The 11,421-nt window shown below is 64.2% G+C and overlaps 1 protein-coding gene across 3 annotated transcripts; it reads right to left on the bottom strand.

Annotated features, from left to right (window-relative positions):
- Window positions 1–1,192: 1,192 nt before the first annotated feature.
- Window positions 1,193–11,292, bottom strand: LHX3 (LIM homeobox 3). Of its 3 annotated transcripts, XM_019756853.2 has the most exons (7): window positions 10,930–11,292; window positions 9,947–10,200; window positions 5,554–5,725; window positions 4,718–4,920; window positions 3,924–4,075; window positions 3,668–3,839; window positions 1,193–2,762 (listed from the first exon to the last, which is right to left on the bottom strand). In XM_019756853.2, the coding sequence occupies exons 2-7, from the start codon at window positions 10,026–10,028 to the stop codon at window positions 2,344–2,346; spliced, it is 1,200 nt and encodes a 399-aa protein (XP_019612412.1). In that variant the 5' UTR covers window positions 10,029–10,200; window positions 10,930–11,292; the 3' UTR covers window positions 1,193–2,343. The 3 variants fall into 3 exon arrangements, with proteins under 3 accessions (XP_019612412.1, XP_019612413.1, XP_019612411.1); XM_019756854.2 differs by lacking the exon at window positions 10,930–11,292 and having other exon boundaries at window positions 9,947–10,223; XM_019756852.2 differs by lacking the exons at window positions 9,947–10,200; window positions 10,930–11,292 and adding an exon at window positions 7,932–8,172.
- Window positions 11,293–11,421: the final 129 nt, after the last annotated feature.

Raw genomic sequence — 11,421 nt, 5'->3', positions numbered from 1 at the left:
GCAAGCTCGGCGGGAACTGCAAACAGGCGGAGGGCCCCGCGGGGACACTTAGCACTTTATTAACCTGTCAGCGCCGAGCAGGTCCCCGGCGGCCTCGGGGCGGGGCCCGAGGATTTATGACACGCCCTCCGGGCTGCGCGAGGAGGCAGCGTCTGCCCTCGGCCATCCGCCCCTCATCCCGAGTCCCACCCAGGCTCGGGCCACTTTCCCCTCAGGGCTCCTGTCGCCCCTGGAAAGAGAACAAAGTCATAGACTCAGGGTTGCGCCCTACCTGCCGCTCCCCGGGATCCCTGACTTTTGAGCCCCACGCCCAAGCCAGCCCCGTTCACCTCACGCTTTCAGCCGTGATGCCTGGGCTTACAACGTCCCCTAATGCGCAAACCCCACCTGCGCTCCGATCACGGCCGGCTCTTCCCTGGTCGCCCACCCCCCTCCCCTTCTCCTGTTCCTGCCCAGGCACCCCATCTGGGGAGTGTGTGCTCCTCCTTTCAAGTAGGGGGGACTCCTAGCCTATCCCCCCATTCTCTGTTCTGATGGTGCCTGGTCTAGGGGCCTGTCCTCCCACCCATCTCGGTGCCCTAACTGTCCAGTGGGGGCCCTCTGGTGAGCACTTACCAGAGGGTAAGCTGGAGCCCCACGTTCATGGACTCTCCTCTTATGTCCCCCCTTCCAGGGGGCTGTGACCACTGTCTCCACAGGAGAAAAGGGGGCTCAGAGGAGGCAGGTCACTTGCTCAGAGTCACACAGCAAGTTAGCAGATGGCTGGGACTGGAGTCCAAGTTGGAGAGACCCCGGTGACCATGTGCCGTGACTCTCCTGACCAGCTGACTCCACCAGCCCTCCCCCACCCACCAAATGGTGCCAGCTCCAAGGTGTAAGCTGTGCTCTATCAAATTCCCTGGCCACCCCAGCCCCTGCCTCTCACAGGGACAGTGTGGAGGCCCCAGCCCCTCCCCCCATGGAGGGACAGCCTGTTCCCCTACATCTCCTTCCAGTGCTTGGAAGTTTGGCCAAGATCCAGGGACAAAAGGGCCCCAGTTCACACCAGGTGTCATCCCTGGCGAGGAGCCAGCAGCGACTCCAACACGGCCTCCCAGCTTTCAAAGAACCGACCCCCACCCTAACGCCAAGCTCTGCCTGCGCCCCATCCCCACCCCCCTGGCCTCACTGAAGACACGGACCTTCCAACGTCTGCAACTGACAAATTTATTGAAGTCTTGGAAAAAGCCGATGGTCAGAGAATAAATAAAAGACACGGGACGTTCACAGAACCAACAGGCAGCTTGGGATGCAGGTTTGCAGGAATTACTCGGACTTACACGCAGCCGGCCTTTGTATCTGGGGACCCCAGCCAGAGAGCATCAGACGGAGGAGAGGGGGCAAGCTCGGAGCAGCCCCGCCCCAGCCTTCTCCAGCGGGATGTCCAACCCTCTGGCAGTTAGAGCAGGGGCTGGGACGGAAGGCCCCTGGCTGTTTGGCAACGGAAATGGGTGGTCTGGGCGTGGCCTGGACCCCAGGGCGGGAGACTGTGACTGGGAGGGGTGTGAAAACTTAGTCTGTGCGGGGAGGGATCTCCTAGTGGGCTGATCTGGACACGGGGTAGATCTGGACACGAGGGGCCCCCAAGGAGTCCGGTCAACTCCACAAACTAGTGGAGTCAAGAACAGAAAGATCTAGAGCCGGCTGCACCGGGGGGAGGGGTGGGGAGGCTCCTGGGGAAGGTGGGGATTGGTGGCAGGAAGGCCCCAGAGGGATCAGAAAGGACACCGGCATGCCCTCCTCCCCCGCACTACTGCCTCACCCCTGGAGGAACGAGGCCCATCTCTGACCTAAAGTGGGGCCAGGGTGCTACACAACTCAGAAAGATGGACCCTGGGAAATGAAAGCACGATTAGCATTATTTTTTAATTTTCGAAATTAAAGCATCTTCCAGCCTAAGGGCTGTGCTGGTCTGGGCTGGGAGAGGCCACAGCGTGAAGGCCAGGCCTAGATGGGGTGACATTTCATGTCTATTATCAGCAGCAAGCCCTCAGTTAATTGGTCGATAAAGGGAGAAATCTGCTTATAAAACAAGGCTTGCTGGGTAGTCACCAGGTGGGCCAGCCCTGTGTCAGAGGACTAGGGGGCATGGACAGCCCCTGCTCCAAGGGTGCTCCACAGAACCGAGCCCTCCCTTGGCGTCCTCATCCTGTCCCCCGCTGGTGGCACCTGCTTCTCTCGGAGGTCCAGGGCTTCCCAGGGCTTCGGGAATGGAGGAGAGTGCAGCTCCAGGCCACCCAGCCAGGGGCAGAGCTGCGGACCAGACGCTTCCAGTCAGGTACTCAGTGGAGCCAGGAGCCTCGGTCAGAACTGGGCGTGGTCCACCTCATCCAGCCAGGAGGCGGGGCTAGCAGGGAAGTCGGGGTAGCCCCCGCTGCTCCCGGTAGACAGGTCAGAGCTGGGTCCGTTCCCTGCCAGCACCCTCATGGGTGGGGGCCCACCTGGAGCCCCCGAGGGCACAAGGCCCAAGCCAGCATCCGGGTACACCAAACTGGAGAGGAGGGGCTGGGGGCCTGGAAGGCTCTGCAGGGCAGCCGGGGACGGAGGGACGCCGTAGGGGCTGGCCGGGCGCAGCTCTCGGTACTGCTCCGGGCCGGCCAGGCCCCCATGCTCCAGCGGGAAGCTGCCTGGTGCTCCCGCGGGCCGGCCCAAGGCTGGGGTAGGCTCCGCTAGGCTGCCATAGAGGCCGTTAGCAGGGCCCATCTCGGCCATGGACGGTTCTTCTGCAATGGAAGCAGAGGGCGCTGCTCAGTGCTCACCCCCCTCCACCTCTAGACCCCCTCAGTGCCCCTGCTGCAGGGGTGACCTGCCCCACATCACACAACCGGCCAGCCCAACTCTCTTCTGCTCTTAGAACTCACCGGCCCTCTGTCCCCACCTCTCCACCCCTGCGTTGGTTCAGCTCCGTCCCACCAGGCGTCTAAGGAATGGAGGATCCCCGTGGGACGGTGCCAGGAGCGGTCAGGTCAGGGAGCAGGGCTCCGGGACAATCCCCAAAGCTGCCTTGGGAGGGGTGGCACAGGTACCACTCACCCCCACTTTGCAGACAAGTTACCTGAAGCCCAGAGAAGCTGGGTGAGTAGCCTAGGGTCACAAAGCAGCCAGAAACAGTCACCTGCACAGCCTCTCTGAGGATGGGCATTGAGGGGTGGGGTGTGAGGGTCCCTTGGTGTAAGAGAATGATCGGCTGCCACAGAGGAAGGGGGACCCTCCCAACACCAAGCACCCAGGACTTGTTAACCGTTTACCCCAACATTGTGCTGCCCAGTTTCCTAAAAGTCATTGCGAGCGCAGGGAGCCAGAGACCCTCTGGTCTGGACCCTCCCCCATAAGAACACCTGCTGAAGGACAAGCCCGGTCACAGGGCTTCTGTCCCCAACCAAGGGAAGAGCAGTGGTCCTGAGCGGCCAACTCACCAGGCTTGGGGATGGGGAACCAGAGTCTACGAGAGAATTTTTTAAAGTAAGACTAAAGAGGCCACTGAGAGGAAATTCAGATTTACAGGCCTCCTGCAACCAACCAACCAACCCACCCCACGTTCTTCGGGCCCTCAGCACTGCCTGCTCTCGGGGATGCGGGAGTTCGTGTCTGCGAGGCGGCCGCGGTGGCCGTCCCTGGCCCGCCGTACCGGTGAAGGAGACTTCGGCGTCGCTGTCCTGCCCCTCCTCCTGGACGCTGTCCTTGTCCGACTTGGAGCCGCCGCGGGCGCGCTTCATGCTGCGGAAATACTGGCCCCAGCGTTGCCGGCCCGCGTCCTTCTTGAGTCTCTTCTCCTTGGCCCGGCGGTTCTGGAACCACACCTGAGGAGGGGGCGGGGACGGGTGAGTGGCCGCAGGACCGGGGAGGGCAGGGAGGCCGCAGGCGCCGGCGTGCGGGGCGCTGACCTGCACCACGCGCATGTCCAGGCCGGTCTCAGACGAGAGCTGCTCGCGCACGTGGCGCGCCGGCTTGGGCGACGTGTTGTAGGCGTTCTTCAGCGTCTCCAGCTGCTTGGCGGTGATGGTCGTGCGAGGCCGCTTGGCCGTGGCCTCCGCCTCTGCATCGCAGGGGAGCCTTGAGGCTGGGCCCGCTACTCCCGCCGCCCAGCGCTCCCTCCCCTCCGTGCGCGGGGACATCGGGGCCCCTAATGCCGATTCCCCCAGCGACCGACCGCCGTGGCTGCGGGGCCAGAGGGGCTTTGTGGGACGCGCGGGTGCTGGGAGAAACGGAGAAAACGGGGTGGAGGCGTCTGGGCCCCGGCGGCTCCGCGGCGGCCTTTTTTAGGAACCCGCAGGCCCCCTCTTTGTTCTAAGGGTGTGGGTAGGGCCCGATCTTCTCGAAGGTCAAGGACTTAGGGCGATAATTCAGCCCAGAGGTGATACTTTACATAATTCAGACCGGTCTCCCTGTGCTCGCGAGTGAGGCGGCGGCTAAGACCCCAGACCCCGGCTTCCCCAAAGTGGGTCTGTTCATTACCCTCCCCCCCTTCCGGCTCCGAGGCCAAAGGGCGAGGGTCCCCTCACCGCTCCAGCCTGGAGGGAAGGCGCTCAAATTCGGGCCCCTTAGTGAGCGCTCCGCAGCGGGCGCTGGAGGTGGGGATCCCTCCGCGCCCCACCCGGATTGGCCTTAGCCCCACTTTGCAGACGAGGAAGAGGGGCGCCAAGGCCAGCCCCGGCGACTGTCGCCCCCTCCCGCTGACCTCGCTGCTTCGCCGTCTCATAGTCCGCCTTGCACACCAGCCGGCTGTCCTCCATGAGGTAGAACTCGTCGCCCGTGGCCAGCTGCCGCTTGCACACCACGCAGGCGAAGCAGTGCAGGTGGTACACGAAGTCCTGGGCGCGGCGCACCACCTGCGTGGGCGGGATGCCCAGCTGGCACGCGGCGCACTTGGTTCCGAAGCGCCTGCGGGACGCACAGGGTGCGGCTCAGCTCGGCGAAGGCGGCCCCTTCGCCCGGAGCGGGTGCGAGAGGCTCGAGCGCGGCGCCGCGCAGGGCGGTTCCGGGAGGGAGGCTCGTGGGCGCTGCCCTGGTCACCTGCCCGGCAGCCCGGGTAGAGCCGCATAGAGTACGGAGAGGCGACCCAGGGGCCCCGGGGGGCACCGAGTCCTCGGTGGGGCGTCAGGGAGGTGAATCCCTTAGAAACCAGAGACCTGTGACCGGAAGGCGCCCACCCCCGCCCCCGCCCCAGCACCAAGGACAAAAACAAGATCAACACTAAGAGGGAGTAACTTCAACACAGTTCTACAAACTTGGGATTATCTTTTTTAACGACTGCTTCTGCAATTTACAAAATTAAATACGTAAAAATATTTTGTTGATGTGTTAGCCAGGCTCAGCCGCCCGCCACAGGAGGGGCCCCAGGGCGCCCTGCCTGTGTGACAGGAGGGAGTCTGGAAACGCGGGCTTCCAGGGTTCCTGGTCTGGTTATTGTTGCGAGTCGGGGGTCCCTCGGGGTGGCCACCCCAGGCCTCCTTTTCACGGGGGCACACGGTGCCGCTGTCCCCCGGCGCCCCACCCCCCCGCAGCCAGGCTCACTTGAAGAAATCCTCTTTGCAGTACACGCTCTCCCCGCGGCTGAAGCAGCGCTCGGCCAGCGGCGTGTGACAGTCACTGCACTTGAGGCACTTGCTGTGCCAGTGGCGATCCAGGGCCTTGAGGATGAAGCGGTCCAGGATGTGTTGGTCGCAGCCAGCACACAGCGGGATCTCTGCAAGGCGAGGAGCTGCCGTGGTCACGGGAAGCACGGAAGTCACCTTCCACCCCAGCCCCAGACCCAGGGCTGCTGAGGGAGGCCCCTGCCCTGCACACCCTCTTCCCCAGCCGGCTTGAGGGGCCGCCTGGCTCCCCAAGTGCAGAGAGTATATGGCACAGAAGCCCACAGCCCAACCTGCAGTTAAAATTCAGGAAAACCAAAATCGGTTTAGAAACGTTCGGGTGAGTGAGAAGGTACCCAGGCCATTCCTTTAGGCCAGATACCGTCAGTCTCAAAGTGGTCCCGGTGCACGGACCACTGGAGGGCTGCACACTGGTCTGTTAGGAAAATCCTGCCCCAGGAGCTCTCTTAGAGGCTGAGCTGGCAAACGGGTCCTTACCATCACCCGGAGGCCAGGCACATGTGGCTGGGGGGGCACCCACCACACAATCTCCCTTGTTACTTTGCACAATTAAGCACCCTGGTGGAAGGAAACATTCCTTGTAAGCGTGGCCGTCCAGCCCGGTGGCCCTGTCTGCAGGCTACCAAGGTAAAAGCCGCTGCCCTCCCCGTCTGCGGGGGGCTGAGGGGGGACTTGTGAGTGGACTGGACAAATGGATGAATTGCTCTCATGCTCAAGCATGGGTACCGGAGCACACAGTAGGCAGTTTGCTCTCCCTTACAGTTACTTCAGCACCAGGTTCTCACGGGTTCTGCTCCCTTGGGACTGCAGGCCTGGGAAGACAGGCTGGGGAAACTCGGGGGTGACCTGCAGGGGTCCCGGGGCCATGAGGGACTTTTCAGGGTGCTCGTGAGGTGAGGCCTCCCTGTTAATTCAGAAAAAGTCTCCTGGGGCTGAGAGAGCGACGCGCAAGGAGCTGGAAACCACACAAATATTGCACCCCCATAACCGTGCTCACCTCGCTGGCCCCGACCCCTCCGGCTCCAGGCCCACAGGCAATGGGTGGAGGACAAGAAAAGGACCTCTCTCGGATAGACCTCCCTCCCGCAGCAGCGGGAAACCCACGAAGGACGCGTTCCCGCGTCAGGCAAAACGCGGCCCCAGGTGCGGAGCCTTGGGGATCCGCCGGGCGCACCGGTTCCCCACCTGGACCCGCGATTGCAGGACAGCAAAGACCCCTGGCATAGAGCTGATGATGGCTGGATCGGCCCTCGCAACGTGTATTCAGCACCGCGGCCCGGACAGCTCCCCAACCAAGCCGCCCCCGGAGCCCGCGTCTGGCAAAAGCCGCACCCGCCGCGCCCTTCGCGCTCCCCGCGAAACCCTGGCGATCCGGGCCTTACGCTGCATGGCGGCTCCAGCCTCGGCGGGTCTTCTACCCTCAGCGCTGGCTGGGCCCAGGAGAGCCTCCTGCCCTCCCGCCGCCCGCTGCCTGCCAGCTCTCCTGAGCGGTAGCCTGGAGCCCGCCTCCCCTCCCTCCCTCCTTCATTTCCGCCCTCCCACCCCTTCCTCACAGCCCCTGTGGTCAACCCCTCCCAGAAACCGTCGGAAAATAAATAAGTAGGGGAGGATAGGACCCCACAGCCTGGATGTAACCCCTTTCCCACCTGCTCTGCTCCTGCCAGTCCCCACCTGTATCCATCCTGCCGGTCCCGCCAGCCCAGAAGCCCACGGAGAATGGCCCTGATTCCCCAGGAGCCAAAGCACTGGGAGTGAGCCTGGTACCAGTAGGAAGCTGGGGGCTTTCCTGTACAAGGGTCCTGAAGATCAGCAGCCCAGAGTGGGCCAACAGAACAGGTGCGTGTGGGTGCAGACGCCAAGACCCCAGCTAGAGGCATCTACAGATGGGGTCCAGCCTCACCTGGGCCCCTGCATCTGACTCTCTTCCCGGAAAAGTGTGGAAGGTCTGGAAGGGGGCTGTCCTCTTGGGCATCCTCCTGCCCCGTGGTCACTGGGCCCCATGGTTGTTCTCTGCAAACTCTCCCTATCTCGGAGAGGGTTTTCTAAACAGGTCCTGGGATCCCGAGGGCTCCTGGCCTGAGCGGTGCAACGCAGCGACCACACACCCGACAACACAGCTCCAGAGGCCCCAACGCAAACTTGCTGCAGGGGTGCCCAGGCGGTGACGTGCCGGGGCCCTTGCACCCACTTCCGCCCGGATCCCAAGGGTCCTGTAGCCAGGCCCAGAAAAGAGCGAGGGCCTCTGGATGTCCTGGTGGTCCGCCCTCCCTGGTGCAGCCGCTCAGCCAGGGCACCCACCTCGGCGTAAATCTTCCCTCCGTGCCAGCAGCGCCAGCAGCAGGTCGCCGCCCGCTGACTCCCGGCCCGAGCCCAGCTCCCCGCGAGCCTCCATGGGTCCAGCCTCCCGGCGCCCGTGCTCTCCGGCTCCGAACTTTCCCGGGGCCTGGTGAGGCCACGGCCTCAGTGGCCCCGGGCCGGCATCCGAGCGACTCCCGGCACTGCTGGGCGCTGAGCCTGCGGGCGGCCCCGGGCCCGGAGCCTCCGGCCGCGCCGAGGGCGGAGCGGCTGGGGGCGGGACCGCGGCACGGGGCGGGGCCAGAGGGGTCGCTAAGACTCGCTGGGGGCGTCCGCCAGCTCTGCGCGCCTTGGCGCGGGGACTCACGGTGCCCATACGCCACTTCAAGTGCCGGTGGGAGGGCGGGGACGGGCAGAGGAGGAGCCGGGTCAGGACTGCCCGCGGGCACTGGCTGGGGCCTCGCGGCTTCCTGCCCCTGCGCCGCGGGCGCAGGCTGAGGCCTGGACTCCAGAGAGCGCGCGCACGTAGGCTGGGGTCCTGGGAGGAGGGTTAGGGAGGGGGCCGGGTGCTACGCCGCTGAGGCTCGGCTCAAGAGACGGAGCTGGGAGGCTTGGTGACAACGTCTGGTTGGGACGAAGGCCACCCGAGACCCAGAGAGCGTGAGTGTGGCGCCCAAGGGCTCACAGCGAAGCCACTAGGAGCCGGACTCAACCTCAGACCTCCCAGCTCTGACCAGCTTCTGGGCCCCACCCTTGGAACTTTTGCTACGAGTGAGCATAACGAAGGAGAGCAAGTCTCAGGAGGGAAACCCACTGTCCCCGGCCTGGACAGGCAGCCAAGACTCCAGGTCAGCAGGGACAGAGCTGGGAAAGCCAGGAATCCTCCCTCACTTTCCTCCACCCCTCAGCACCCTGCTTTCACAGAACGCAGCGCCTGCACCTGATTTTCCAACATCCTGCCCCAATCTAAACAGGTGAGCCTGTAGGAACCCACCCCTCCTTGCATGTAGAGAGATGCACCTACCCTAGGGCAGCTGCTCCTGACCAGAGGGCACACAGCACCTGGCCACAGGCCAGTGCCAACCCCATGCAGGCACCCACCATCAGGACACAGCATTGAGGGCCCCTTGCAGTGTGGGGCATGGGGAAGGCGGGGCACCAGGCACGGAGCAGGACCCACTCCCCAAAGTGCTGAGGGACTAGCAGGCTGATGCCATCCTCCAGTTCCCTCCACCTGGGAGTCCCACAGTAATGCCCCATCTCCCCCTGCCTCCTCCTGGCCACCAGTCACCTGGTCAGTGCAATTCTCCGTTTTGAGCAAAGGCCCATGTGGCCAGCACTGCAGCCCTTTCCTGTGCACTGCACTCGTTACCCAGAAGGACAGGGCATGGCGCACAAGCGGGACTGAGTGGGTGCTGCGTTGAGTGTCAGCTGCCACAGAGGCCTGCCCGAGAGGGGCCATGTGTGGTTTGACTGGGGAAGGAGCGGGTGGGCAGCGGGTGGGGGCTGCGGCCCCAGCGCTCGGCATCTGGCCGGCCCACCAACAATGCCTCCATTATTGCCTACCGTCTGTGGCAATCGAAAGGCCCTTGGGGAGGGCAGTTCAGGCGGGAGACCCAGCCCAAAGGCCCAGGAGCTGCACGGGTGGGCCAGTTGGTGAGGTCCAGGCTGGGCTGTGTGTGGGAAATGAGGGGCTGGGGTCTCGGGAGGAACTTGGCACCCTTGCTCTGCTCCATCCCTTTGCCCCAGTACCGGTGAGGCCCCTTCTGTTCCAGGGCAGTCGGCAACAATCCCCGGCCCCACACACTCGGGTCCAGGCCCCAACCACCCACCAGCCACAGCAGGCTTTCTCCAGGCCCTCCGCCCTCGGGCCCCCTACACGTTTGTTCCCATCTCTCCCGTCATGCCTGTGGCCCCTCAGACTTTCTTTCCCTCTCTGCACTCAGTGCGCTGTGCCCCTTCCTCCCAGGTGTCCCTTGCCGTCTGTCCCCTGGGGCCCTCCTGCTCGGGACTCTTACCCCGAGTCCCGGCGAAGGTGCAGAGGGCAGCGGCCGCGGAGGCCCCGGGCCTATCTCGGTCGCGCTCCGTTTCCAGCAGCATTGCTGCCGCGAGGCCGGGGTGAGCCCTAGTCGGCCGAGTCGCGCGGGTCGAGCTCCTCCCTCTTCCTCGGAGACCCCCGGGCAGGTTCGGAGCACCCGGAGGTCTGCGTCCACGTCGGAGCCGCCCCGTGTCCCTGTCCGCCAGCCAATGGGTCTGGGCGCTGTCCGTGGTGCTGAAGGAGGCGTGCTTGTTGCAGCCCACCTCCCATCTCCCCAGACTGCGGGTCTCCCGCCCATCTCACCACCCTCGCCCCTGCCCCGCCCCTCTTGGTTCCATGACCCGCCTACCCCCCCACCTCCCGTGGTGCCGTACCTCCTCCTGCCTTCCCACCTCCCCTGCAGGGGTAAGGAGGTAGGACTGGGGAGTAAGGGAAAGGGAACGGGAACGGGAAAGGGGGCCAGCTTCTCCCCAAGCTCCAGTCCAAGGCAAGGGGATTTCACGGAAGTGGGCGCTCCCCCTGCCGCTCCTGCTTGTAGCCTCTGGAAGGCAACACCCACGTTGCAAGTCTGGGTTGGCCCCTCCACCCTGTTGGGCTCCAGCCCAGGCCCCCACCCAGGGCCTGGCTCCAGGTGTGGGTTAGAGGCCTTCAACTGTTGCCTCTGGCCTGAGGCTTTCTGCCTTCACCTTCCCCTGGATCTCAGGCCACAGCCCTACTCCCTCAGCATAGGAACGGCAGCTGGGGTGCCAACAGAAACTACTCAAGGGCCATGAGCTCCAGGACCCTGGGCCTGTAACAGGCACTGATGGTGAGTCCACACACACCTCAGCACCACTCGGGCCCTGGCTGCTGGCCAGGGTACCCACTGGTCACTGTGTGCTGCCCGGCTGGCACACCAGGGACTACCTGTGCCCTCTCCGGGGGGGGGGGGACCTGGGTGAAGATAGGGAGGGGGCTACCTACCAGCCTCTGCACAGCCTGGCCAGGGAAGCGAATCCACAAACTCCAGCCAACAGGTTTCCCTCCTAAGCCACACACAACTGCTGGAGACCTCCTCCCACGAAACAAGGCTGGGCAGGAGAAGAAATCAATAATTCAGGATCTGAGACAGCGAACAGGTGTCGGGGGCAAAGGCGCAGGTACACGGCCCACGAGGCTGGGCATTCAGGCCTGGTGGCGGAGGGGCAGCCTAGGAAAGCCACGTCCAGTAAGAGCCCATGTCCGGAACTGAGTGGCCTGGCGGCTAGGGGAGACTGGGGGTCCTGAGAGGTCCCCTTGAACAGGGGTGTACCCTGAAGTGTACAGTCCATCTGCAGCTGCCACCACCCACGCTCCCCGATCGGCTCTGTGAACTGAAGGCTGCTGCCCTGTTGTCAGTGTAGACCGGCCGCAGACTCGAGAACTACACTTATGCCCGCCTTTCACTGTCTGCCCAGCCTGGGGCCACCCGGTTCC

This window comes from Rhinolophus sinicus, linkage group LG04, assembly GCF_036562045.2.
Source record: "Rhinolophus sinicus isolate RSC01 linkage group LG04, ASM3656204v1, whole genome shotgun sequence".
NCBI classification, from domain to species: domain Eukaryota; kingdom Metazoa; phylum Chordata; class Mammalia; order Chiroptera; family Rhinolophidae; genus Rhinolophus; species Rhinolophus sinicus.
This window is presented reverse-complemented; position numbering and strand designations above follow the sequence as displayed.

Bases quoted from the DNA above. Each gene is read 5' to 3' on its own strand.
- LHX3 (XM_019756852.2), bottom strand. From the start codon at position 8,025: ATGGAGGCTCGCGGGGAGCTGGGCTCGGGCCGGGAGTCAGCGGGCGGC. The intron at 4,921-5,553 runs GTGAGCCTGGCT...TGCGTCCCGCAG, and splicing joins TGCAAAGAGGATTTCTTCAA to GCGCTTCGGAACCAAGTGCG. The intron at 3,840-3,923 runs GTCAGCGCCCCG...CCCCCTCCTCAG, and splicing joins TGGACATGCGCGTGGTGCAG to GTGTGGTTCCAGAACCGCCG.